The sequence below is a fragment of the Penicillium bovifimosum genome, assembly GCF_028826915.1.
Source record: "Penicillium bovifimosum strain IBT 22155 chromosome Unknown utg000003l_segment0_segment0, whole genome shotgun sequence".
Classification (NCBI taxonomy): Eukaryota; Fungi; Ascomycota; class Eurotiomycetes; order Eurotiales; family Aspergillaceae; genus Penicillium; species Penicillium bovifimosum.
Genome location: NW_026622712.1, coordinates 2,298,001 through 2,324,449, shown reverse-complemented (window position 1 = coordinate 2,324,449; position 26,449 = coordinate 2,298,001). Strand labels below are relative to the sequence as shown.

General features: G+C 51.7%; 10 protein-coding genes across 10 annotated transcripts; 4 read left to right on the top strand and 6 right to left on the bottom strand.

Moving 5' to 3' along the window:
- Positions 1 to 34: 34 nt before the first annotated feature.
- On the top strand, positions 35 to 1,926 carry N7515_003922 (glycoside hydrolase family 32 protein; the record flags this gene model as incomplete). The annotated part of the gene is made up of 2 exons (XM_056664666.1): positions 35 to 1,487; positions 1,568 to 1,926. 2 exons carry the CDS (start codon positions 35 to 37, stop codon positions 1,924 to 1,926), a joined length of 1,812 nt encoding a protein of 603 aa, XP_056523723.1.
- Positions 1,927 to 2,197: 271 nt separating this feature from the next.
- On the bottom strand, positions 2,198 to 4,080 carry N7515_003921 (putative amino acid transporter; the record flags this gene model as incomplete). Its single annotated transcript, XM_056664665.1, has 2 exons — positions 2,198 to 3,007; positions 3,058 to 4,080. The coding sequence occupies 2 exons, from the start codon at positions 4,078 to 4,080 to the stop codon at positions 2,198 to 2,200; spliced, it is 1,833 nt and encodes a 610-aa protein (XP_056523722.1).
- A 279-nt stretch (positions 4,081 to 4,359) lies between these two features.
- Positions 4,360 to 5,472, top strand: N7515_003920 (cytochrome b5 reductase family protein; the record flags this gene model as incomplete). The annotated part of the gene is made up of 1 exon (XM_056664664.1): positions 4,360 to 5,472. The coding sequence occupies one exon, from the start codon at positions 4,360 to 4,362 to the stop codon at positions 5,470 to 5,472; it is 1,113 nt and encodes a 370-aa protein (XP_056523721.1).
- Positions 5,473 to 5,643: 171 nt separating this feature from the next.
- N7515_003919 (O-phospho-L-serine:2-oxoglutarate transaminase) lies at positions 5,644 to 7,047 on the bottom strand (the record flags this gene model as incomplete). The annotated part of the gene is made up of 2 exons (XM_056664663.1): positions 5,644 to 6,213; positions 6,283 to 7,047. 2 exons carry the CDS (start codon positions 7,045 to 7,047, stop codon positions 5,644 to 5,646), a joined length of 1,335 nt encoding a protein of 444 aa, XP_056523720.1.
- Positions 7,048 to 8,051: 1,004 nt separating this feature from the next.
- N7515_003918 (uncharacterized protein) lies at positions 8,052 to 8,471 on the top strand (the record flags this gene model as incomplete). Its single annotated transcript, XM_056664662.1, has 1 exon — positions 8,052 to 8,471. The coding sequence occupies one exon, from the start codon at positions 8,052 to 8,054 to the stop codon at positions 8,469 to 8,471; it is 420 nt and encodes a 139-aa protein (XP_056523719.1).
- A 1,594-nt stretch (positions 8,472 to 10,065) lies between these two features.
- On the bottom strand, positions 10,066 to 11,972 carry N7515_003917 (tRNA modification GTPase; the record flags this gene model as incomplete). The annotated part of the gene is made up of 3 exons (XM_056664661.1): positions 10,066 to 10,084; positions 10,132 to 11,627; positions 11,694 to 11,972. The coding sequence occupies 3 exons, from the start codon at positions 11,970 to 11,972 to the stop codon at positions 10,066 to 10,068; spliced, it is 1,794 nt and encodes a 597-aa protein (XP_056523718.1).
- An 847-nt stretch (positions 11,973 to 12,819) lies between these two features.
- On the bottom strand, positions 12,820 to 18,309 carry N7515_003916 (formin sepA; the record flags this gene model as incomplete). The annotated part of the gene is made up of 3 exons (XM_056664660.1): positions 12,820 to 17,086; positions 17,142 to 17,826; positions 17,886 to 18,309. 3 exons carry the CDS (start codon positions 18,307 to 18,309, stop codon positions 12,820 to 12,822), a joined length of 5,376 nt encoding a protein of 1,791 aa, XP_056523717.1.
- Positions 18,310 to 19,971: 1,662 nt separating this feature from the next.
- On the top strand, positions 19,972 to 20,525 carry N7515_003915 (uncharacterized protein; the record flags this gene model as incomplete). Its single annotated transcript, XM_056664659.1, has 2 exons — positions 19,972 to 19,998; positions 20,088 to 20,525. The coding sequence occupies 2 exons, from the start codon at positions 19,972 to 19,974 to the stop codon at positions 20,523 to 20,525; spliced, it is 465 nt and encodes a 154-aa protein (XP_056523716.1).
- Positions 20,526 to 20,902: 377 nt separating this feature from the next.
- fdh (formate dehydrogenase (NAD+) FDH1) lies at positions 20,903 to 22,257 on the bottom strand (the record flags this gene model as incomplete). Its single annotated transcript, XM_056664658.1, has 3 exons — positions 20,903 to 21,788; positions 21,845 to 22,020; positions 22,072 to 22,257. The coding sequence occupies 3 exons, from the start codon at positions 22,255 to 22,257 to the stop codon at positions 20,903 to 20,905; spliced, it is 1,248 nt and encodes a 415-aa protein (XP_056523715.1).
- A 2,073-nt stretch (positions 22,258 to 24,330) lies between these two features.
- N7515_003913 (phosphotransferase family protein) lies at positions 24,331 to 25,710 on the bottom strand (the record flags this gene model as incomplete). Its single annotated transcript, XM_056664657.1, has 1 exon — positions 24,331 to 25,710. One exon carries the CDS (start codon positions 25,708 to 25,710, stop codon positions 24,331 to 24,333), a length of 1,380 nt encoding a protein of 459 aa, XP_056523714.1.
- Between the last annotated feature and the right edge of the window lie 739 nt (positions 25,711 to 26,449).

The window sequence follows — 26,449 nt, the reverse complement described above, 5'->3', positions numbered from 1 at the left end:
CTCGTCCCGAGTGCTTTCACCCTTCTTCAACACAATGTCTATAATCACCCCTGCACCTGGTCTGGACATCCCAGCCTTCCAGACACTACACAAGTCCGGACATTCCGTCGAATCCCGAGTGATAGACTCGTCTCGCGAAGAGAAGAAATCATGGAGACCTTCATTCCATATCACTGCTCCAGGATGGTTGAATGACCCATGTGGCCTGGGCTACGACCCTACAACAGGGCTATATCATCTCTGCTTCCAATGGAATCCCCACGGGAATGACTGGGGCAATATGTCCTGGGGCCATGCAACATCCCCCGATCTAGTATCATGGACGACATCCAACACTCCGATCCTGACACCTTCAGCTGAGTACGACCGTCACGGTATATTCACAGGATGTCTACGACCAACCGACGTTCAGGGACATCCAGGTGCTCTTACAATCCTGTACACGTCTGTCAGCCATCTTCCCATTCATCATACACTACCCTACACGTACGGAAGCGAGACTCTCAGTCTAGCTGTTTCCAAAGACGGCGGCAAGAACTGGACACGCCAGGACTGCAATCCAATCCTCCCCGGTCCCCCTTCACATCTCAATGTGACGGGCTGGCGAGATCCTTTCGTCACAACCTGGGCTGAGGGTCCTCTTTCCAAAGATGCGTCAACATTATATGGCTTTATCTCCGGAGGAATCCCCAAACAAACTCCAACGGTCTTTGTATACACTGTCCAAGCAACGGACCTTCGGAAGTGGGAATTCATCGGCCCATTGGTTGATGTAGGCCTGAACCTCCAACCATCTCGCTGGTCTGGAGACCACGGCGTCAACTGGGAAGTGGCTAGTCTTCTGACTCTGAGCAATGGAAGCACAACTCGAGATTTCATCATCATGGGAGCTGAGGGCTGTGCAAGCCCAAAGCAAGACGAAGCTCACGCACGCCAGAGACGAGTACCCCGAGGCCAACTCTGGATGTGTATCAAATCCAAAAGAACAGACACCACTTCCACAGATAGCCCTCTGGCTTCATATTCCTTCTCTGGTATCTTCGACCACGGCTGCTTCTATGCAGCCAATTCCTTCTACGATCCTCAAACCTCGCAGAACATCGTATACGGCTGGATCACGGACGAGGACCTATCTGATTCTCTGCGCCATCGTCAAGGGTTCAGCGGTGTGATCTCGCTGCCTCGTGTGGTGGGACTATTGACCATTGAGAACGTGAAGAAGGCTCGTCACTCGCCATTGAACTCGATCACTTCAATCGAGATCATTCCCTCTGGCGGAACCTTCACTATCCACACGATGAGAATCACACCGGATAGCCGACTCACACGGTTACGATGCAACGCCCGAGAGACCCGTCTCGCAAATATACCACTGTCTTCACCGCTGGAGACTGCTGTGCCGTTGACGACAAGATGGGAGCTATATGCCGAATTCTCTGTCAGCCAGACTTGCACAAGCGTGGGTATTAAGATACCACACACAGCTGGTAAGACCAAGTCCATTATACCAATTCCAATTATACCCCTATGAAAACAATATACTAATAGTCATTCTTGAATCTTGTAGATGGCCAAAGCTGCACAATTCTCGCCTGGAATCCACAAAGCGAGACCTTCACCATCCATCGACCAGCAGTCGACGACGAAATCAATCACGGCTATGAAAGTGCTCCGCATACGCTGTTTACATCCTTGAACGAGGGCGGCGAGGAAGAAGAGATGCTCCGAGTACACGCTTTCTTTGATTCGAGTGTGTTGGAGGTATTCGTTAATGAGAGGACGGTGATCTCGACCCGGATTTACGACACAGACCGTTGTTTTGGACCGTTGTTCTTTGCTGAGGATGTAAAGACGGACGATGGGCCAGCGGCTGTTCTTGTGAGGGCTGATATTTGGGATGGATTGGGTGTGAATATGTCTACATAAGGTCCCTGTGGAATAAACTACTAGGCATATAGAAACAGAGACTGCAGAGCAATTATGAAGATTATGTGTAATCTGCTTTATATCACTAGATTTCAGTAATAAAACAAGGTAGAATCAGACCTGGAGAATCCAGCAACTATTAAAATGCACCTATATCATCACATCGTCGCCCAAAGGCATCCACACCCAGATCTCACTGTAACCATACCAGCTATATATGCACGGGTATAAAAATCATAAGCAAAACAGACCAAAAGAAAGAGCACCAGTCTTATGGGTTACGCTTCCAGAACTTCCAATTAGGAAGATCAATGTGTCCATCTCGCTGGTGAATACGCCAGTAGTAGACCGGCACACCAGTAATGATGAAAGCGACGACAATGAGAGTCTGCAAAGGCTCAGAGATGACAGCCCGACTGAGGAGGAACAGACTAACACAGCAGAAGATAATCGGCGTAGTAACCCAAGTGCGATATGGTCGTTCCAAGTGTGGTTCACGGATCCGGAGAACAATCAGACCGAGAACGGTGAGGAAGTAGAAGGTGTAACCGGCGACACCGTAGAAAGTGACGAGGGTGCCGAACTCGCCAACAACAATGTAGATAACTGTCAGAGCGCTGTGGAAGGCCATGGCATATATAGGCGTGAAGCCGAGTCTGGATTCATCGCCGACCAGACGAGAGAGGGATTTGCGCGCCCAGGAGCGGTGGCGGAGTCGGCTACCTGGGGGAGGACCTGTGGCAGAGGCGTGGAGGCCGATGCGGCCGAAGATAGAAGGGAGATATCCTTCCTTGCCGGCGGCGTAGACCAGTCGGCCGCTTGTAAAGGTGGTTGCGTTGAGAGCGCCGAAGCAACTGGCTGAAACGACTAGGGCTAGGACTAGAGCTCCGACGGGGCCGAATACCTTTGCGCCGAACTGCACGGCGACAGTGTTGCTGGCCTCAATGACGGAGTGAGGCAGGACGAGGAAGTATGAGACATTGGCGAGCAGATAGGACAAGATGACCAGGGGCATTGCTGTGTGAATCACCCGCGGCAGATCGCGATTCGGGTTCTTGAACTCGCCTGTCACGTAGTTGGTCTGGATGTGTGAGTAGGAGGTATGTTTAGAAGCAGTAGGGTTCAACTCACATTGTCCCAGCCGTCAAATGCCCAGAGACCGGCATACAATGCCACTGCGAAATCCGAGATCTCGGTGTTGGTTCCCTCGAACCAGCCGGTATTCTTCCATTCTTCATTTGCGCTTCCTTTCGACGAAAAGCCAGTCACAGCAACAATGATACCTATAACGGTAACTCCCAGCAGAGCAATGAACTTGAAGAACAAGAAAAAGTCCCCAATGCGGGTAGCGAACTTGGTCGATATGCAATTGAGCAGAGTCACGGCCAGTAGCCCTCCAAGCGCAACGCCCTTGTTAATCCACGGGCTTAGATCACCCACGTCCGCACCCACAAACGCCCGAACGAGATACTCGCCGAAGATGAGCGAGATAATCGCAGCAGACCCAGGCTTCAACACCAACACAGCACACCAAGCAAAGAGAAACCCCGTCAACTCTCCAAAGATCTTAGACAGATACACCTGCGAGCCCCCATTCAACGGAATCGCACCTCCCAACTCCGCATAGCTCGCCGCACCCGTCCAGGCAAGCAGACCAGCCACCGCCCAAACAATGAGCGAAGCCCCCGGTGACCCCGCGTTAGCATTGACCTGACTCGGCGACGAGAAGATCCCAGAACCAATAATCAAGCCAACGATAAGCGACAGCCCATTGAGGTACGTCAATGTCTTATTCCGCTCCAGCGATCCATCCAAGCCCGGTGTCTCTGCGGACGGGGTGCCTAGGGGCGCATAGCCACCTTGTGTTTGCGACAGCGGGAAAAGAGTGCGCCCGAAATCGAAAGCGGAGGATATGGAATATGTGCTGAGGGCTCTGTGGCGACGGCCGGTCTCGAGCTCGCCGTCTCCGTGCGACTCGCCGAGCGGGTCTTCGTCTTCGAGGGAGAGCTTGCGGGATGAGGAGATGCCGTCGGAGGAGGAGCGTGTGGACCCGGCTATGGAGACGGGGGAGGAGGAGGCGAGGGAGGCGAGTTCTAGTGAGTCTCGGGGTGCGGTGAGACTGTCATTTCTGGTTTGGGAGTATGAATGCGACATGATTCTTTGTGTCTACTCCGTACGGACTGTGTGGTTATTAGAGGGAGAGGTATGTCGTAGATGTCGTCAGTGGCCAAGACTCTCCATTTTCCGTAAGAACGAGAATGTCGAGATCGTAGGAAGAATCTTCCCCTAGATATTTGCAGGTGAACGTCCGTTGTGAAGTGGAAAAGAAAGTGACCGCCAAGGGGTTGTTAGAGTGTCGATCACACCCAATCGGCTCTCGTGGGTTCGCTCAACCTTCCATCTTCCCCCGCGATTTCTTCTCCAACTGCCCTCATGAACACCTTTTCTTCTATACGCTGTAGAAGCAGCCTAAGAGCTGCAGCTCAGCCTGTGCGCTATGCCTCAACCTCCACCCCGTCACCTAAATCCAACTCCCGCCGCTGGCTAAGCATCGCCTTCGTCGGCGCAACAGCAGCCGGCGCAGGCGCCTACATCCGATCCCAAAACACCTCCTCCGCAACCCTGAACCCAGACACATTCACCAAATACAGCCTCGTATCCCGCGAACCCGTATCAGCAACCAGCAGCCTATTCACACTGCGACCCCGCCAGCCCAGCGACAGCAACTACGATGTCTACGAGGAAGCATGGCAGACCGGCGTCTGGAGTGTAATGTTCAAGCAGCCACAACTCCAGATCGGACGAGACTACACCCCCTTGCCGACAACGGCGGCAACAACCCTAAGCGTCGACGACGAGAACGAAGGCTGCTTGCGATTCTTCATTCGAAAGGACCCTTTCGGGGAAGTCTCGCGCTACCTGCATACCATCGCCGTAGGCGCTGAAGTCGAGATGCGCGGACCCAAGATCGAGTGCACGATACCGAAAGACACGAAGGATATTCTCTTTATTGCCGGTGGGACTGGTATTGCGCCTGCTCTGCAGGCTGGGTATTCTCTTCTGTCCCGCACGAGCGCGGATCATCGGCCGAAGATCCATATCCTGTGGGCGAACCGATTGAAGGATGACTGCGCGGGTGGTCACAGTGACTCGTTGAAGCCGCAACCACGTCGGGGCTGGTTCTCTGGGTGGTTTGGCTCGTCTCCGAGTCGGGATACTGTCTGGGATGCGCCGGCCGTGGAGCAAGAACCCTCTTCTGTCATTGTGCGCGAGCTGGAGGCGCTAAAGTCTCAGTATCCGGGACAAGTCACTGTGGATTACTACGTGGACGAGGAGAACACGTTCATTACCAAGGAGGCTATTCGAAAGGCTATTGAGCCAGCCTCAGAAGAAGCCAACAAGTTGATTCTGGTTTCCGGTCCGGAGGGATTCATCAGTTACATGGCCGGGCCTAAACTGTGGGCACAAGGACAGGAGCTCCAAGGCCCTTTGAATGGAGTTATCAAGCAACTCGATCTCAAGGGATGGGGTGTATGGAAGCTATGAGCTTTCTCCTAACAACTTGTACTTTGTACCAAAACCTTTTGTCATTATAGCATATAGCATGGATATACTGGGAGTTATGTTGAATAAAATCGCTGTCCTGGTCCTTTTTCGTGACCCATCACACGTTCCTGGCCCAAAGCTCCTTGAATTCGCTCAAACATGAAATGCAATCTACAACCCAACAGCAAAGTCCTCGAGGTACTTCACCAGCTTCTGCACATTCTCCAGCGGAACCGCATTGTAGTTACTGGCACGCATGCCGCCTACACTGCGGTGGCCCTTAAGACCCTGGAGAAGACGCTTCTCAGCGCCGGCGATGAACGCCTTCTCCTTTGCATCATCACCGCCGCAAACGCGGAAGCAGATGTTCATGCGGCTGCGGACGCTGACGTCGGGAACAACCTGGTACACTGCCGGGTACTTGTCCAGAGCCCCGTAGATGAGCTGCGCCTTCTTGTTGGCGACTTCCTCTTGCCCGCTGACCTTCTGCGTGCTGAACTCGGCCATCAGATCGGCCATGACCTGACCGGCGATCCAGAGGTTGAAGATGGGGAGAGTGTTATAGAGGGAGTTGTTCTTTGCGATGGTTGCGTAGTCGAGGACGATAGGGCCCGGAAGACCGCCGATGTTCAATCGGTGGAGGAGAGCAGGGGGAGGAGTGGCGGTCTGGGGAGGGAGGAGGTCCTTGCGAACGATGGCAATGGTGATACCGGTAACACCGATATTCTTCTGTGCGCCACCCTGTATATAACGTTAGCGCATTGCTCTCACCGCAGATATGAAGCTACCACGCAGATATGAGCTACTCACGAAGATAACAGCGTATTTGCTAACATCGACCTTCCGGCTGATGAAGTTGGAACTCATATCAGCCACAACCAGGCGCTCATCCTCAGCATCCTGACCCTGAGCCTCCAAAGACTTGGGGAACTGCGGGAACTCCACACCATCAACAGTCTCATTATCACAGAAATAGACGAAAGCAGAGCCCTTTCCGCCCTCCTTCTTAGTAGGAGTCAACGACCAGGTCTCCTCAGCAGGAATCTTCCCAAACTTCCCACCATTTGCCTTGCGAGCATCGACAGCCACATTCACATATTTCGAACCAATCAGTCTACTCGCTTCCTGGGAAGCCTTGAGCGACCAAGATCCAGTCACGAGGTAATCCAGCTTCAGCTCTTCGTCAACCTCCTTCTGAAGTCTCTGAAAGACCAATTCATCCACCTGGGCCTGTTCAGCATCAGGCTGGGATTTCTTAATATCGGCCTCAGCCCTGCGACGCCGACGCTCGATCCAAACGGGGACAAGGTTCTGCACGACGGCGCTGAACTCGCCACTGCCACCGGCCTGCATGAAGAGGATTTCATAGTTATCGGGGATATCGAGGAGAGCGGAGAGGTTGGCTTTGGCGTCGTCGAGGATCTTGTTGGCTGTCGGGGAGCGGTGCGAAATCTCGCCGAGGCCGAGTCCAGCCTCGTTGAAGTTGACGAAGGCTTTTGCGCCGGCTTCGACGACGGGGGTCGGGAGGGGAGCTGGGCCGGCTCCGAAGTAGGAGACTTCTTGACGGGAGGGCATTTTGGTGAGGTGGGTGATGTATGGAGTAGGGAAGAAAAAGTGAAGCGGGAGAGAAAAAGCTCCGAGTCAAGTGTGGACCGCAGTGGATCTATACCACGTTTGTGAAGAGGGTTTAGAGTCGATTATGAATTTGGAATATTTTTCTGACTGCCCGTGTTCAATTGGGTCTACGTATATCCCATTGACAATCGATTGTACTTGTAGCAATGGCGGGGTAAGAGTCAATTCATATGGCTATCTTGAGTGAGTCACTGACGTCCATTGACTACAGTACTTGGAAAGACTGTACTTCTTATATAATGATTGATAACCCGATGTAATGGAGATCTACCACATACTTCTGTGGTCGTACATAGAATATCTATGGTCATGACAACTCCGTAACTAGTGATCATCTTATCTGGTGGGGTCAACGAGTTGGTGTAGATGCAATCTTGATAACCTCGATTGACATAGCCAGTTCAAGCTAGAAGTCGTCTTTCTTCTCTATGGCTGGTGATCCAACTGCTCTGTCTGATACTGCAGTCTGTACGCCGTATGGTATGCAGAGAAGAAGCAAAAAAGCAAAGGTGAGAAGAATGAGCCGACATCGGCCAGATTGAAATAAGTCACGTGCTAATGACGTGATCGGCCTGTGTTTGCAATGTTTGTGAAGTATATAGATCGATGAGATGTAGAGAAGACCTTCATAAATGATAAGGGACAACAAATAGACACTGGGCATGAACATCATAACATGCCTGGTAAGTGGTACCAGGGTCCAGGTACCTAATATTACCAAGGTAAGAGCTCATGTCACATGTGTATAGTATACAGTTTGAAATACCCAACTTGGAAGGTGCCCATAGGCCATAACCCTACTCCCAAACAGAGAAGGAACCTCCCTCGTATGTTGAGATATAAGAAAGCAAACACTCTCACTTCTCCTTATTCTAAACCCTTCTCTTTATCCTACTCTCCCCTCATCATCCATCAAGGTTCCATCAAACCCCCCTCAACCCATCATGCCTTCCTCGGCAGCCTCGACGCAGCCTACCACCTGGCGATCCGACGAGCTCGTAACAGCAGAGAATCCCGTGGGCCTCCAAACCTACGAATGCTGGTTCTGCCCATTGAAATGTCTCGGCTTCTCAGCTCTTCTCTACCACCTAGAGCAAGGCTTCTGCGTGAAGCGCTACCGCATCCGCACGCTCGCCTTCGAGGGTCCGCAACGCGGCCTCTACGGCACCAAGCCCAGACACACAAATGCATTCTTCTGCTTTAACTGTGGGAATCACTTCCCAGAGGTCTCTTGGCTCTTCCAACATGCCGAGAAAGTCCCGGCCTGCTCGCACCTGCTCAACGCGGATGAATGTCTGGGTAGGCTGCGTGCTTTCTACATCAATTACTACGATTGTCCTGGCATGGACTTTACTCAGTCTTAGAGTCTTTGATATGACCTTACCCGCTTGCCAACATGATTGTGGGTGGCTTGGTGCAGTGAGGGAGATTCGGGGATTATGGTTATCAGAGGATGGAGAATGACTATCCGAAGGTAACACTATTCATTATTCGTGCTTGTGGAGAGGAATTGGGCTACGATGTGGTGAGGGGAGGCATTGTGGCTTGTTTTGATCTGCAATCTGGGTAGGATAGGTCTACTTAGCCCCAAATGAGACATTCTATTGGACTTCTTTCTGTAGTCTATTACTCCCTGTATTCTCAGGAGATGTAATGCATCGAGGTGAAGCTCAAAGAAATATGGCAAAAGACAAAACAAGTTCAAAGCCTCACGGGTGATTGGAAGAATGAAGTCGAATAGATACAGGACGCAGCCACATGGAGAAACAGGGATGGGAGTCATGGGACAGGGACGAAGCTATTCATAGCACAGCCTGCGCTACCAATATCGGTGGTTAGGTATTCTTCACGCAGTATGCCCTACTATCTTCTGTAATATATCGGACAATAGTGACCTTTCGCTTCTATTTCCTCCATCAGGGTCACCAGGGTCCAGTTTTAATTCCATCCAAGCCTGCAAGCCTGCAAGGTACTTGTCAGCCCCGATAGAATGAGTTCTACAGGTTGTAAACGTGAGTTTCTTATTTTCTTTTTCTAATACTTTCTTCTCTCTTTCAATGCTTCTAGAAGGAAACAGACATTCCATGCATCTATCCGCTATTCTTAGATCTGACATGAGGTTTAGCATACAAAGCCGACAATATCTTAGTCCATTAATAAATACACAATTCAATAGAAGAAGTCAGAAGAATAATCCTATCTAAATGTAGTACTATCACCTTCAAATCCCAGTCCCAGTCCCAGTCCATCCCAGTTCCCCCAGCATGTTTCAACCTCAAACTCATCTTTGCACAAACTGGGGCTCAGCTGCTGATATCCCCATCTATACCACCGTAACATCCATTCGTCCATGAGAACAGAAATACCCTCCTTCTGCATTGTAGCTCAGAGCCAGGGTCTCGGTAATCGGTACATCCGCCTGAAACACGCGGAAAGCCTAGGAGTGGACTCAGTTGAGGGTACTTTGAAGAGCGTACCCTGACTCAGATTTATTGTTCATGTTTGACAGGTTGGACATGGACAATGAGAGGGCTAATTTCAGACTATACTTTGTTTCGGAGGTGGTTCGTCAGATTTTGGTGAGGTTGAATGGGGGCGAGGCAGACTTTTGACTTAGGGTTGGAGGGTTCCTTATAAGTATGGACCGACAAGGAGGGTTGATCAGTACATTATTAGTCTATGGTCTATCGAGCTGCTATTCATACAATTGCATCGTTTATTACCGACACTTCATACACTTCACACCAATTTTTCGCTCATATCTATTCAAGACGCATCCTGTAATGGGTCGAGGGGGATACAATGCCCCTGCTAATCGCCCGAATCGTCTATTGCGCGGCCGGGATTAGGATGTCCAGCATTGCGCATGACAAGCAATACACTCTCAGCAAGCAATTGCATGGCTGGAACACGACTCCCACCGATCAAGGGGAGAGCAGATAGTCTCATCCACATGTGCTACTTGCCAACACAGAACCTGCGACAGTCAGTCTACCATCCAAATCAGAAAAGACCAATACTCACTTCTCAAAGACAACACCCAACACATCCTCAACATCACCGCTCTCGCCCTTTCCTGTGATCTTGGCCAACATATCTGCCGCAAAGCGCAGGTGTTCTGCAGCAGTGACGATGTCGACTTCACACTCATCGGCAAGAGAACCGCGCTCTTCCTGCGTGGACTCGGGGGATGCAGGCGCAGCCTGGGACAGGAAATCACCGAGATGATCGAGACATTTTTGTAAATTAGAGCTTTGGCGGTGCGTGACACCTAGAGAATCTTCCCAATATGAAAGATCATATTGACCCTCCACTCCGTCCCCTAAAGGCGAGGCAATCTGTTCAAAGGTCGATATCAGACCACGTAGAAAGGCCTGCAAATGCCCCGGGTCTGCAGTGGTCTCCGACAACGCTCCCTGAGCTTCTTCACAGGAAATGGCAAATACACGGTCTGCAGGAACCGCTGGGAAGATATCCTGAATCGTATCAGACAATGACTTCGGCACACCACTTCCCAAACCAGCAGGCAGCTTGTCGCACTTGTTAATCGCAACAACGAGACAATTCCCCGCCTCCACACAGTCATTAACTGCATCCAGAACCTCCGGCTCAACAGCCAACCTCACTCCATCCGCAGTATCCTCCAACGAAACAACCACAATAACAACATCCGACTCCAAAGCCCTAGCCCTAGCCCTCCTAATCCCCTCCATCTCAACAGCCCCAATAACCCCCTCCGCCCTTATCCCCGCCATATCCCCCAGCTTACAAAACCAACCCCCCAAATCCACCCCAACATCAACAATATCCCTCGTCGTCCCCCGCTCAGTACTAACAATCGCCGCCTCCTTCCCAACAACCCGATTAAGCAACGAGCTCTTCCCCGCATTCGGAGCACCCAGCAGCGCAACCCTTATCCCATTCCTCAACAACTCCCCACGCGACGCATTAGCAACATGAAACCCAATCTGCACACACAGCGCCCTCACCTGCCCGGCAACAGACTCAACCAGCTCCGTCGTCGACTCGTCGAAATGCTGGTCCTCGGCAAAATCAATCAGCGCTTCCAGCTCGCCGCGCGCATACAGTAGATCCTGTCGCCAGCTTTCATACCGCTTTATCAGCGCGTCGCTTGAGCCGCGCACCGCTAGTCGACGCTGCTGTTCTGTGTCCGCGGAGAGGGTGTCACCTAGAGCTTCGATTTGCGGGAGGCTGAGACGGTCGTTCATGAAGGCGCGACGGGTGAATTCGCCTGGTTCGGCGTAGCGAACTGTATGCGTCTGGGTGTTTGTTTGGGAGATTGCGGACAGAACGGCTTTTGTTATTGCTGGCCCGCCGTGGATGTGTAGTTCGAGGATGTCTTCGCCTGTTGCTGTTCGTGGTGCGGGGAAGTAGAGGACTAAGGCGCCGGCGTCGAGGATTGTGTTTTTGGTTGGTGGGTGGGTTGGGTCGTAGAGGGTGCGGAGGGCTGCGTAGCGGGGTTTTGGGAGGGGAGTATTTGGACAAAGCTTTTTGTATATCTGTATTCATTATTAGTTTATTAGTCTGGCTTGTACGGAGTAAAGTGGTTGGCTTCAATAACGTACTGAAGTACAGGCTGGACCGGATATGCGCACAACTGCAATGGCTGCTCGTCCCGTTGCAGTCGAGAGCGCGTATATCGTGGAGTCTCCATATAGCATGAATTTGACCGGGCTAGTCGAGGAGAACGGTCTAGCTTGTCCGGCCGTCCTTTGCAGGACTGGCGATTTAGAGGGAAGGTCATGACGGCCTGTGCAGAATCTATTCGGTATCGCTTGCCATGTCCGACTAGCTGCGAGGCTGGAGGGAGGAACCCAGCGCAATACTCGGCGAGAAGCTCGCATGCGCAACAGTTGACCAAAGGTAAATTGGTTGTCGAGAATGTCTGAATCGGGGCTCAACCTTATTTACGGAGATCGGGCGATAAGGTCGACACGTGACTGATAAGAACTATACCGATAAGACCTTGAGATCAGACCATTTGTATGAGAGTGGAGGAAATACGTCAAGCTCAAGTGGTAAAGGAAGACAAGCTAAGCTCAGAGTGACGTGGCGTAGACTATTAGAAGATGCATCAGAACATCCCCAACTTCCAACTTTTCAAGTGTACGTCTTTGCGACGCCATATTCGAGACTTCTACAACTACAAACCGACAATATGGGATGTCCTACAGGGATTGGATCCTCATCCAAGAAACAAATCAGAGCATCTAATGCATCTCTATTTGGGGATACACAGCATACATATGACTTCACCACGCCTGCGCTGCGAAGCAGCATATAAACACACTGTAGAGGCAACAGGGAACAGGGCTCAAGATGCAATTCGACACGCCCTCCAGTCATGGCAGCATTTCCATGGCAGATAGCGTGAGATGAAGAGGGTAAAAAGAGATTATGTACAAGGAGAGACAGGGACAGGGTGTTGTTGTCAGGGTATGCGAGATGGGACGAAAAAGGAAATGAGAAAGATTGCACATGAATCGATACAGTCCAAAGAAACAGAGAAATATAGAAATGGTATCGTCACACCATGCTCGGCTCGTCAAATCAAGGCAGCGGAAAAGGTAGTGTAAGTAGGAAATGGGTATTATACAATCAAGGTTGTAAAAGTAAGGAGTAGTGGTGATGGCGATGGATATCAGGTCTGAAACCATAGCGTCATCGTGAGAATCGATGTTTGGGACGGACTCAATCCGACGGGTCGGTCGCTTTGGGTGGAGGTGATCCCTCAATTGAGTGGTCCTGTGAGAATGAGTCGTCTTGCTCTGACACAACTATAGAAGGCGGAGGTTGACTATCATCGGGTGGACTGGGAAGTTGGTGCTCATCGGTGAGGGAGGAGTCTCTTTGCGAAGGAGAACCAGGCTCTTGAACGGTAGCAAGACCACCAGAGCCATCGGCACTATCCTTGCTTCCGTTTGTCGCGGGATTGCGGCGTCTCATGCGGCGACTTCGACGCTCTTCATCCGCACTCTCTCTTCTGCGTCTTTGGCGCTCGCCGCCCCCTGCATCGGAATTACTCCTCAGACCGAGGAGCAGATTCGCAGCACGCTCGGCGACGTCTTCGCCTTCGGACACTCGGCCTTCCTCTTTGTTACCCTCCTTACCCTCATCATCAGCGTCCGGAGGGCTGAGAAGGCCGTGCTCGTCATCGGCTACGCCATTGGACGGCTTGTCGGCTCCAGCCTCGCCTTCTTCAGCCGCATCCTCAGGCGGCTTCGAGCCTGAAGCCACGCGGACGTTGTGTCGCTCCTTCAAGCGAGCACGGCGGCGGCGGTCCCGTTGGTCCTTGGCTTGGGGAGCTGCAGCACGCAATTTCTCGAGCAGCGAGTCCATGGCACCACTCGTGGCGGGCGATTGGGCGGCGTCTGTGGCCTGGGCGGGGTTTGCGGGATTGACGTTGAGTCGCTTGCGGGCGAGAGATGCTTCTGTGCGCTTCCTTGACTCTTCGAGAGCTATGTTCTTCTCTCTGGATTTCTTCCATTCGACCAGGAATGAGCTCAACTTAGCGAAGAAGTCGCGTCTGGCATTCTCGTCTGCGTTATCTTCGCCGTAGAAGACCATGATATCATCATAAGCTTTGACCATCTCCTCAAGGTAGAGCTGCAATTGCTCAGCCTTCCGTCTGGCGTCCTTCATGGACCGCTGGACGATCTGGCTGACACGATCCTGAGGGTGGAACCTCTTGGGATCACTCAGGTTACCAGCGTCCAAGCTCGACTGCACATTCTTAATGTTGCTGATGTACTTCATGGCGTCAGTGCGAAGCTGATCGACATTGACCTTCTGCAGGCCGATGACACCGCTGATCTCATCGAGGAAGCCCTCCCACTCCGGGTACTGGTTGCGCACGATACGCTCGACCAGATCGGCAAAGGTAGTCTCATTCTTGTCGTCTTTGACCATGCCTAGACGGGCCAAGGAGCTCAGCTTGAAGCCTTGAGCTTGCTTGTTGGCATCGTTCATGAAATTTCCAATGTCAAGAATTAGACCCAGCACGTTCATCAATGAAACAGAGTCCCGCAAGGAGTCGCTGACTTTCGCAACTTCTTTCAGCTTCGCGGATATGTGCTCGTACTCCGGTTCGTAGGAGCGCGTCAGTGCAAGAGCTCTGTTCCTTGCTTTCCAGTAGTGATTGAGCTCGAAGGCAGTGTAGAGATAGATCTGATCTTCGCGAGTGAGCTCAGATGGATCCTGTTCACGCTCGGAATTGGCAGCGCCAGGCCCCGTCCAATCCTTGCTATAAGGCGCCATAAGTTTGACGACATTCTCTGGTATATTGCACATTTCTTCTCTTTGCAAAAAGTCCATGACAACGACGTTGTCCAGGATGTCCTTGTCGCACTGAATGATCATTCGGGTCACTTCCTCGGCCGGGTATTGGGAGAATTTAGACAGAGCAATTTGGAAATTCTTGGACAAATCGTTCGAGATGATCTGTTTCTTCGCTGTGCGCTGCTTTGCAGCAGTACTAGCTCCGAAGATCTTCGTTTCCTTGGCCAGGAACAGTCGCTCAACTTCATCTAATACACCCTTCTTAGCAAGCTCGGTGTATTTCTCTTCCTTCTGTTCAGCGGTCGGTGCATGACCAGCCCAAACAGTCACTTGAGGAGTGTCGACCTTGTCCCAGTGCAGGGCCTTGAGCTTCTTCTTAGGTCGGATGGACGGCATGTGAATTGTAGACGGTGAAACATCCCCAACCATGTATGCCGGTCTCCACCCTGCGCCCAAAGGAGCGCTGGGCGGCGGCGGCGGCGGAATCATTAGTCCCCTGGCGCCAGCCATAGGGGGAGGGGGCGGAGGAGCAATTCCACCACCACCTGGAGGTGGCGGCGGAGGCAGTCCAACTCTCCCACCGGGAGGCGGAGGTGGGGGCGGCAGCCCAGGAATGCCCTTGGCACCACCGGGCGGAGGAGGCGGCGGTAAAGCCATTCCTCCAGGCGGCGGTGGAGGGGGCAAACCAACCTTTCCACCCGGGGGAGGAGGAGGTGGAAGGATCTTCCCTCCTGGAGGGGGTGGTGGTGGGGGAACAGCCATACCGCCGGGTGGGGGTGGAGGGGGAGGAGTGATGGCGCCCCCTGGGGGGGGTGGAGGGGGAGGAGGAGGCATGGCCTTTGCATCGGCGTCTGCATCTACTGGATCGAGCACCGGGTCTTCTTCAATTGCATCCAGATCTTCAGCATCAAACTTAGGAACCTTAGAAGCAAGCTCCCCTAGTAAACCAGAAGCCTGGGCAGGATCCAAACGAGGACGATGCATCTCCACCAAGCGAGGCTGCTCATAGATTGGCTCGCCATTCTCATCCACTGATGTTTGGACTTCCTCTTCCAAGGACGAGTCCATTCCAGGGTGATGGCTGCGCTTCCGGTAGACAGATCCCAAAGAACTAGGATCCAGGGTTCGACGGGTCTTCTCGGCAAACTCTTCGCTGTCATCTGCTTCACCATCCATCTTCTCGCGGAGCTCGCGGAGGCGATCAGAGGGTCCATGCTGGCCCCAGACCTTACCTTCCAGCTTGAACTGGGTCTTGGTTCGCTCGAGCTGACGCTCCAAACGTTCCATAAGTCGTTCCCTGTCCATAATCCCAGGCATCTGAGCTGGATCTGCGCCCTCCGCGGTCTCAGGATTATTGGCCTTGCGAGCATTGGCCGCAGCAATATCCTGGGCATCTCGGAGCATGAGGTATAGTTCGCGAGTTTCCAGCTCATTGCGCTGTAACTCCTGAGCTCGCAGTCGTTGTACTTCGGCAATTTCAGCCTTGAAAGATTCATTCTGCCGTTGCTGTAACTCAATGATACCAGCCTGCTCGTCAATTTGCTTTTGCAGCTTCAAGACTAAGCCCTCTGCGCCAAGCTCGATCTGCGCTTTCATCTCATCGCGCTCCGCAATGGCTGCCTCGGCAATCTGTCGGGCCTCGAGAGACTCATCGTAAACCCGCCTTGCCTCAGCATCAGTGTGCAGTCGGTCTAGCAAGCTCTGCACAGTGAAGGTCAGACCTTGACGGAGATCCAGATCGGGTAGCCTCCGATCCATGGCGACGTAACTCAGCATGGCATCGACCAGCTGGAACATACGCAGGCTTTCCTCGCCAGAGTTCTCCCGGATTAGCAGCATATGCTGCATAGCCGAGAGGAAGTAATCGTGGGACCGGCTTCCATCAATCTTGGACGAGATTGCATCCACAATTTGCATGGGATCGTTCATGTCCTTGACATCGCCCTCGACGCTGTCCTTCATGCTGCTACTCTCCCGCTGGAGAAGATCCTCATAATCAATGGCCTCATTTTCTCGGAATCGCTCGATTTGCTTGTCGATAACATCATACTGGAATCCCTCCATCTTCGTTAACAACCGCTTGATGCCACATGATGTGAATTGCGCGCGAATGTGGCAACGCAGCTGCAGATCTGTTTCCGCGCCATCCACCAACATGTTCACGAGGATCATGGTAGAAACCGCGTACTCCATGAGTGTGTTCTCCATGCCGATGCCTCCGCTGCGGTACTCGTCGCTGGCACCGACCAGACTTCCCATCTTTCCGCGGCCATCGATGGTAACCTCAACAATGCGCATCCAAGCATCGAAGCGACCAGTTTCGTTGTGATCATGCTTGACCTTATCCATGGCTTGCAGCACCTTTTGGTGACCCTGGCCATCGCCCCAGTGACAGAGGAAAGTGAGAATCTCGCTGACTAGTTTCCGGGTATTCAGACGTGGGGATGACAACGAGCTGACAAGCGCAACTAGCACGTTTTGATGCTCGAGGGCATCGTCTGCACCGTACTTGTTATTGATCAGGCCTTTCAGACATTTGGCAATGTCATATTCCCGGTCTAGATCCCTATCCCCCGTTGGCGGAGCCGGAACAGGACCAGAGGCTTTTCTTCGGTTGATCTTCAAGAGGACATTGGTCAAAGCTATTTGACCCTGCGCTTCAACAAAGGCTTTCACCCAGCTGTGTGCCGTGATTAGTGAAATGAAATATACCAATCTGAAATAGAGAATCATACCTGATGGGCTGTGTCCGCAAACTGACACTCAAACTCGCGAGCTGCTTGGATGTGATGGTGTCATCCATCACCTTCTTCACATACCACTCAGGGCTACCCTCTTCATCGGCACGTTCAAGCAGCCCGGACAGGCCATCGTGGCCATGCGTTTGTCGCGCATTTTGCCGTCTCTTATGCTCTCCTTGTAGCTCTGTCAGACGATCCTGGTGTACCAAGGTCCACTTCTTTGACGCCGGATAGGACAGCATCTGCCGCTTGGCCTGTTCGGGCAGATTTTGCCACCCTCGCTTTTGCATCAGTTCCAGAAAGAGCTGGTCGACTATGCGGTCATCTCTCGGTCGAGTGAGATAGGTATCTTGCGGCCGGGGGACAGCGGCCGGTGCGGAGATTTGGTGATTAGACCCTGAATTTGACAAGCGGCCTGAACTGGAGCTGGGAAACATGGTATTGCGATCACCAGAATGTGAGGTTGTAAGAGTGCGAGAGGAGTTGTCCGAGGAGAAGTAGCTCGAACCGCGCGTGTTAGAAGAAACGGAAGAGTAGATGCTGGTTTGGTCGAGGGAGATGCGGGAGTTGGAGGATGAATCGATAGAGGAGCCATTGTAGTTGGGTCCATTGTTCGCTGCGGAGCTGCCTGGGCGTGCCCATTGTTGTCTGGCTCCTCGATCAACGGAATTGCTATTAGCTATGTTGTTGTGTGAGGTATGCGGAGGCGGTCGAGGACCAGAGGGATGTGAGGGGGACCCATTCGGCGCAGATGTAGAGGTCCACGTCGGATACTGATGATAGTCCCCCCTGTCTTGCCGAGGTGGTTGGGCGAAGCCTCGTGGCGCGACGAACTTGGGCGGGACATGCTATCGATCGGAATCGGGGTTCTGGTATCGGAAGGAAGGCTTTCGAATGGGATAGATGTGATAACTCCCGCAGTAGATGCGATACTGCTTGGGTCCAAATCATGGGTCAGGTCCACAGACTGGATCGAAGAGCGCTTCGAATAGCGGGACGAGCGTGAACCGGCAGCGCTCCCCGGAGGTGCCAAGCTGTCGTAGGAACCAGCATAGTTATCGTGTCGATCTTCTGCCGGCTTCTCTTTGTACAACTTGCGTCCGAAGAAGGATTTCCCAGTCGATGCTTGTCTAGACTTGTCGTTTTGTGAACTGGCTGGCATTTTGGCGAGCGTCACTGAGATGAGGCAGGGCGCAGCATATGGGCCCGTTCAGCACTCTCAGACGGTATTTAAATATGGAAGCGTTTGTTTCGCGGTAAAGCGCCGTGGATCGCAAAGGTGTGGGCGAAAACAATTAACATTCAAAATGGGCGAAAGTGGCATCTGTTGTCCCTCCCTGGCTAGTTAGTATACCCGCTCCAGCGGAGTGTCGCGACACGAGGGGACGAGGGGACGAGGGGTAAGGGGTCAGGACACTCACCCCACAGAGATTAAATGAGAGAACAGGAAATTAACCTGCAACCTGTTTGCAGATGTCAAGTCCAGTTTGACGCCAGGATCAAAGCCCGAGCGTCTTCTAATCGGGTCTATTGATATTATTAGGGGGCTTTGGGTCCGGAGAAACTCCCCGACCGTGCACGTGATGGTGATCACGTGTCTGTATTTTAAGACGACCCATGCACTTCGAATGAGCGGTCTTTATGACAACAATGAATCGATATGAACTGGCTTGATCTCGTGGTCCAGTCAGATCAGTCTAGACTGCTACATGCATTGAATCAATGAATGACTACATATCTGCCTCACTCATCGTGTGGTCCATGAAGAGGTCATAAGGAGAAACTGAGTACAACATGGCCCATATTCGTACTACGTGGACTTTCTTGGACATTCAGGTCACGGAATTATGATGAAAGGGAATCCATAACACGATATGAATGGCATGATTCCAAGGTTTATGGTGAGCTGTATTGGCAAGTCGGGAATGACATCCGATGGAGGTGACTCAGGTGAGTGAGGAAATATATCCGTCACGGCTTGGTCTCCTATAGATGATCAGAATGAGTTTACACCGAAGCTGATTCGGGAAGAAGAACCTCAGACCTACCTACCCTACAATGCAGAGACAAAGACTATTACGGGGGGCTCAAGTGCCAGTGATAGCGTGGCTGTCCGCTGTCTTTGGTCATACGGTTATGGACCGGATACGCAAAATGAAAGAACCAGAAAGCTCTATGAATAGTCCGATTCTTTACGGAGTAGGTATTCTTCCATGGGCTTAGGTTGTAGTGCCCGGGCAATGTCAGGGTCCAGTCAGACATAATCAAGAAGACAATACTGAGTCTATGTACCCTGCCGTCCTGAACTGATGCATGTCTGGGTTGGCATACTCAGTAGATTATATCCTGACATATTAGATGCCAGCGCCTAGGTGCAGATCAAAGTATCGAACAGTTTACGGCCCTGGTGACTGTTGTTTTCAGAGCTGCACTCTACCGGTGACAAGTCTCACATCAATACTGTGTAAGGCTCTGTCGATGGCGGGGCTATATATCTTAAAGTTGCCAGGCTGTAAACCACCTGCACCTAGCCGGTAGAATAGCCAGTAGAATAGCCGGTAGAATATTTTGATAAAACCTCTCTACGCAATGTTTAAATCATACCTGTAGAATAAAATCCAAGACAAAGTGATAACACGTGCGATAAAGCAATCAGTTCGTTGTCGATCTGCCGATCCTACCGCGTGTTGTTTCCCCCAGACATTTGCCGATCGGCCTCCGACCTCCGTCCTCCGCAATCTTCCTTAACCTAGACTCTCAAGAGTCAACACTCAACACATACTCTCTACCCATTTCTATCTTGGGCTTCAAAAATATATCCAGAATGGGGTCATCGGGTGTCTTTGCCAAGGTGCGCGCATAACCCCCTATTCTGTCTGACATGCAACCCTCATTCCTTAGATCCGACCAAAGTGAAACCAATCTGATCAAACCTCACAGACAATCCTCATCCCCGCTGCGATCGCCCTATCAATCTACATCCTCCTCTCATGCATCTTAATTCCCATCTTCCGCCGCTACCACCAGCGCTACTCGCAGTACCTCCCACTACACTCTATCTCCGCACACACACGGTCTTTACGCGATCGCATAGCTGACCAAGTGATGTATTTCTTCCTTCCATCACGGTGGCGATGGGGTGCACGGATTAATGACCACGACAACGTCAGCATTGACGACGAAGAAGGGGAGGTCCTGACCGGGATGAACGCGGATTCAGCGAGGCGAGGTGCGCTAGAGCGGAGACGGGATTCCCTGGCTGAAGCGGAGATTCGATTGAGTCGGGAGTTGGAAGAGGGATTTATGGATGATAGTGACGAGGAGAGCGGGGGGCGTAGGGATGGAGGGCGTGGGGGTGATGAGAGGGTATTGCATTGAGCTAGGGCATTTTGTCTACATCTGCATTTCTTGGGGTTTGGTGTTTGGGATAGAAGGTCTGTCTCTGGATTGCAGACTTGATTACTGTCAATACAACATAGCGTTGCGTTTTGCTTTCATTGTTATATGTCCATGAGGATGTTGAATAAAGGTACAAAATCATATTTGCTCCGCCCATCGACTTGGAGAAGCCACTCTATGTTGCAGAACTGCTTCTACATTGTAGTCAATGTGGGAAATAGTCAAGGTGGGAAAAATCGAAATAGAGAAATTATTCATTGGTATCGTAAGAGATGCTACTCAGACTATAAACATGGAAAATCAAGAAAAAGACGAGTCACAGCCAAGAGACTTTTTCACCGTCACATCAGGACAATCTACTTGCGCTGACCGTAGGCCTTGGTAGCATACTTACCCTTGTGGACAATCAAGTCCTCAGGGCGGTAGTCCTCACGGCCAGAGAAGTAGCTCTCAAGGATGTTCTTGGTGCCATTGGCATAGCGGACCTGAGCATCGATGGAGGTACCGGACATGTGGGGAACCATACCGTTACCGCCACCCCAGGGGTGCTCGGCGTAGCGGAGAGGGTGGTCCTTAGGAGCGGGCTGGGGGAACCAGACATCACCACCGTAGCCACGGAGGTGGCCAGACTTGAGGGCCTCGGCGACATCCTCCTTGACGACGATGGCGCCACGGGCAGTGTTGACGAGCCAAGCACCGGGCTTCATCTTGGAGATGAGGTCCTTGTTGAAGAGACCGCGGGTCTTCTCGTGCAAGGGGCAGTTGATGGTGACAACGTCACACTGGGCGAGCATCTCCTCAAGGTCATCGACACGACGGCAACCGATCTCCTTCTCGGTCTCGGGGGAGAGGGGCTGGTAATCGTAGTAGAGGAGCTCCTTGCAGTCGAAGGGCTTGAGGCGGCGGAGGACACGCTCACCGATACGGCCGACGGCGACGGTACCGACGACCTTGCCCTCGAGGTCGTACTCGTTCTTGGCAACGGCGGCGACGTTCCAGTCACCGTTCTTGATCTGCTCGTGGGCAGGGACGAAGTTGCGGACGAGAAGGAGGATGGTCATGACGACGTGCTCAGCGACGGAGACGACGTTGGAGCCAGTGACCTCGGCGACGGTGATACCGCCGTTGGTGGTGTTGGCGGCGTTCAGGTCAACGTGGTCAGAACCGATACCGGCAGTGACGGCGAGCTTGAGCTTCTTGGCCTTGGCCAGGCGCTCAGCGGTGAGGTAACCGGGGTGGAAGCTGTATTGCGATTAGCTGGGGTTCTAGCAACACTGGTGGTACTAGATAGAACGAACGGAGTGGTGATGATAACTTCGGCATCAACGAGCTCCTTGTCGAAAGTGGAGTTCTCGCCCTCCTTGTCGGAGGTGGTCACCAGGGTGTGACCTTGCTCCTCGAGCCACTTGCGAATGCCGAGCTCGTTCTCAGTGGTACCGAGCAGCTTAGGCTGCTGCTTGGAGTGCTCACCACCCTATTGCTATATTAGCGATTGAAACATGCAAGACAGCTGGAATTGACTTACATCGTAGAGAACCAAAAGAACTTTGCCCTGTAGATTGGCAGATGTGGTTAGCATGCGTGCACCGGAAATGGAGCCAGCCAAAGGTGAAGCCCAAGCGAAAGAACCAGGGGCCACAGAGGGCTTAAGGCAGCCAGTTGAGAGAAAAGGCCGTCTCAGTTGACGGGATAGGGAGCGAATAAATACCATTGTGAATGATTTTTAGAATATTATTCAAGATGTCTTGAAGGAAATATTTCAAACTAGAGAGGAGGGATTAGCTTCATTTTATACGAAGGTGATGAAGTCAATGTCCCAAAACGGCGTTGGAGAAAAACCGGATGAGAAGCGGAGAGAGTGGAGACTCTTGCAGGCCAAGGGCCAGGCTTGATACCTGACAGGGTATAGAGGGCAAGTATAAGAAGGAGATAATAGGTGAAGTCATTTACTTACAGTGAAGTGTGGTGGTAGAGTGATGAAGGCGATGGGATGGAAGTAGAAAAATAATGAGATTTCAGCAGCAAATGGAGCTCATTATATAGACGACCAACCTGAACCAGCCCCTCTCAATATCTTTAACAAACACTGGGAACAGGACATTGTGCACCCCTCAGAGTGACTGGGATGTGGGACGCATAGAGCCGGCGAGAGCAAAGCCGGATGGATCGGCGCATCCACTCGGGGATCATGCTCTCTCCGCACGAGGGACAGAGGGGGAGGGGGAAAGTACGCATTGTTTCGACGTAGGTTTGGTGGCCTATCATTTTGGATTTCTTGCATAAAGCATAAACCTTGCAATGTACCCACTTGTACCTACATGGATATATTGTTTGGCATAAGAAATGGGTTCGCTCCAAAGTATGGAGTAAAGCTGAAGCTTAGAAATTAGGTTGACGGATCAATCGGAGGAACGTGCGGGGATACTTTTCAATGCTAGTAAGTCATAAAAGATAGCTAAATTCAACTTAACATGACATATTACCTGAATATCTCCCCAGATTTGTATTCGTAATGCAACACCTCATGAATTCTAATAATATATTCACCCTCGAATCACCCCTGCAAAAAAGCGTAGCATCACATCAGCCCACCAGGACAGAAGCAGGGGTCTTCTCCGCAGCGGGGTAGTCTCATCCGCTGACATAATGAGGGGTAATGCCCGTTCGCGACAATTGGAAATCCTACAACTATACCATCAAATCCACCTGGAGCTATCTAGATCGTCATCTCCAAATAGCTGAATCATCGGGAACATATCTCCCAAAGTACTAAAACACTCCAGGGTCCCCAATCCCTCCCCCCATCCCATCACCCTCCTCCGAGACCAGGCCGAACAATCTCCGTCTATTCTGCCGAAGTCGGCCCTTGTGCTACCTTCTCCAACTCCCTGCTACCGCTGCCCATACCGGACATTGCCCTCACTGATGAGGAGAGCTTGGAGAACGGTCCGGATCGGGTCCACTGACCCGATGCAGGTTCTATTGACAGAATCAGACAGGTTATCCAGAGCATGTCCAGATTGCCCTCGGCTGAATTTTTCTTTTCTTTGGACTGACCTTGGTGTACACGGATTTTCTACTTTCAGCATGTTTGTTTTTTTCTAACTGCGCAATCGTTTGCTGCACATCAATTGGGATAACCATCATGCATGTTTATGGTTGACATCATTGCCAGTGCATATTTGATCAGGCGGGGTCGCGCACAATTAATAACTCCAACTGAAATATCGACAAACGACATGAACAATGACGAAGGGAAGAGATCTATCGACCTCAGCACTGACTGAACCCTGATCTGACACTGCACTGAAACTGGGAAATAGGCCGGTTTTTGGACCTGATTCATTTTTCGCCGCTTTCTCTTTCCTGACCACCGTCGATCCGTCGATCCCAGATCTCCCTACCCGGATCTCGAGACATCCAATGGACCAGCCACCAGAACAGTCCTCTGAAGCTCCGCCAGAAGTTACATTTATGATGCGCTGGCCATAAACATGAGATTTGGGGCTTCGGTGCATATTAGTGATGTCGTATGACCAACTGTATAGCCGATCGATGCGATTCGTCACTGCTCCAACATTGTCAATGAAACCGCAGAATGGGTTACTTATGGGGAGCGGTGCTCGACGATGAAAATATCCCTAGTGGTCTGGATCTGGCAGTCGCCCTGGAAGTTGTGATCCTAGCCCTGGGACCACATCACCATACATGATTTTTGATGGATGTAGGAGAAAAATGGGCATCGATGGATGGAAAATTAGACAAGACGCTCCGTATCTTCCATCTATACCTCTGAAGAAAACCGAGTAGTACACTCCTCTTTATATGCCTTCAACTGCTCCATCTTAACCTGCGTGAATGGCTCCATCTCTGCGCGTGCCTTCTCATCAAGCAACTCAACACCCGGACCGTCGTTATGTAATGCAGCCCAATAGACGGTGTCTACATCAAAGCTCTTTCTTGCCGCATAGTCGAACCAAAATCGCCCAGTCCTCCATGAATCGCGCATTCGGGTGGAGAGAGACGGCCCATCGGATCGTTTGCCCTCCAATGCCATTTCAGTTTCCACTCGCCCTAAAGCTCGCAAAAATTGCTCCATTCTAGGCTCATAGAGAGTCAGAAATTCATCCATCGCGCAGCGTTCAAGCCACATTTCCGGTCCAGATAGCAAGAGCCACCAGGGCGGGTCATACGTGAACTCAGCTGGCATGGCATTCGTGAACTCGAGGTCGAGAATGGCAGTGATCTGGAGTGTTTCTGGGTCTATAAGCATATTCGAGGGACGCATGTCGTCGCAGAAGGGTATAGATAGCCCGGTGTCCTCAGGATAGTACTTTGAAACCAGCTGTGCGAACCGATGACGGGCAATGAAGCGCTCCCGGGCGATTTCCGCATCGTCGGCAAGGTTGCGCTGGGTCCAAAGGTGAGTCAAGTGCTCGTTCGCGACCGACCTCAGATAATCGCTTGCACGGTCAAACGGCGCGGTTGGAAATTGATCATCTGGGTAGCCGGCGACAGTGGCTAACTCGTTCATATTGTACGTCAGGGGTCTCCCGGTAACGTGCCATGCACCTGAAGCATGGTCCCTCGAGATGGCCCCAATACGAGCAAACTTAAGTTGAGAAAGCTGGAACATATAATAGGCGATTTGATGATAGATCTTGTCTAACGCTGTGTTGTCGATGTTCGGGTTCAGAACCATTACTTGATCGGGTTGTTTCAAGATAGTCGATAGAAGTGTACCGTTGACATAATCCATGATGATGAATGGACCAAGGTGTAATGGACTCTCGGAAGTTAAGCCCCAGCTGTGAACACGAGGAATCGGGATATCAGTGCTCTGCTGGAGGTATTCCATGATCCGGACCTCATTCACAACTTTTTCGTCCCTATAAGCCGTAGCGGTATGTCCGGGCTTCGGAAACCGGATAATGACATCCGGGCGTCCATCGTCGAAGCTGAAGCGGAAGCTGATGTTGAAGGAACCCTTGAGAAAACCAACGTATGCCCCAGTTCCCCCTCCTTTTCGTCCAGCGACAAAAACCGCCAGTTCAGCTTTGGAGTCAAAAAGTTTATCTAACCAGGCCCTGCATTCGTCATCGCCGTTGGTCTCTTCTAACTCGTCAAAATAGGTCTTGAGCGGGGATATCTTCTGCTGAGGCATCTGAGCAATTGAGAGGTGATGGGGGATAAGGGGAAAACAGGCTGGTTTGAGAGGATGGCCAGGGGGAGCCGCATGCCACCGCCATTTATTGGTTTCGAGGTCTACACCTGTTAAGCCCAGTCGTTCCTTCTTGCATCGTGAGCTCCTTCCAATAATCTCATTGCCATGGATAGATACCACAGTATCACAGTACAGGGGCTCTGCACCTGTTCAGCAGGTCATCAATGAGGCATGCAACGAGCCAATGACGTCGCTGATCAGTGGGGCTAGGTGGAGATTGGAGATTCGCAACTGTCAATGAAAAAATGAATGCAAGAGCTTTAAATAGACGCGACAGGTCTACATACTATCTCGACCATGTCCCATCAGTCTCACACTCTGGTGGAAATCACCGCAAAGGCCGACCCGAACACCAGTTCGGCCCCCAGAAATATCGTATTTCCCTCATTCTATTATCTTGTCAACCGTTTGTTTTGCAAGTAAATGAAAGACGGTCATTCTCAGCCTCAGTTCGTGCGGGGTATTTCCATCTCTATTGTCATGGGGCCCAACCTACTCCCCACGGCCCACAGTACCTAAGCCTACAAATTACACCTAGAATATAGGGACCTGTGAAATCGACGCCTACAATGACAGCCTCTGGCGCCAGAAACGGCCGCCTTTCCATCCGTAACTTTGGACGGCCAGCTGCCGCTTGACCGCCCGCTGCCCTGTACAGCTCCCTATTCTGCACCCAACC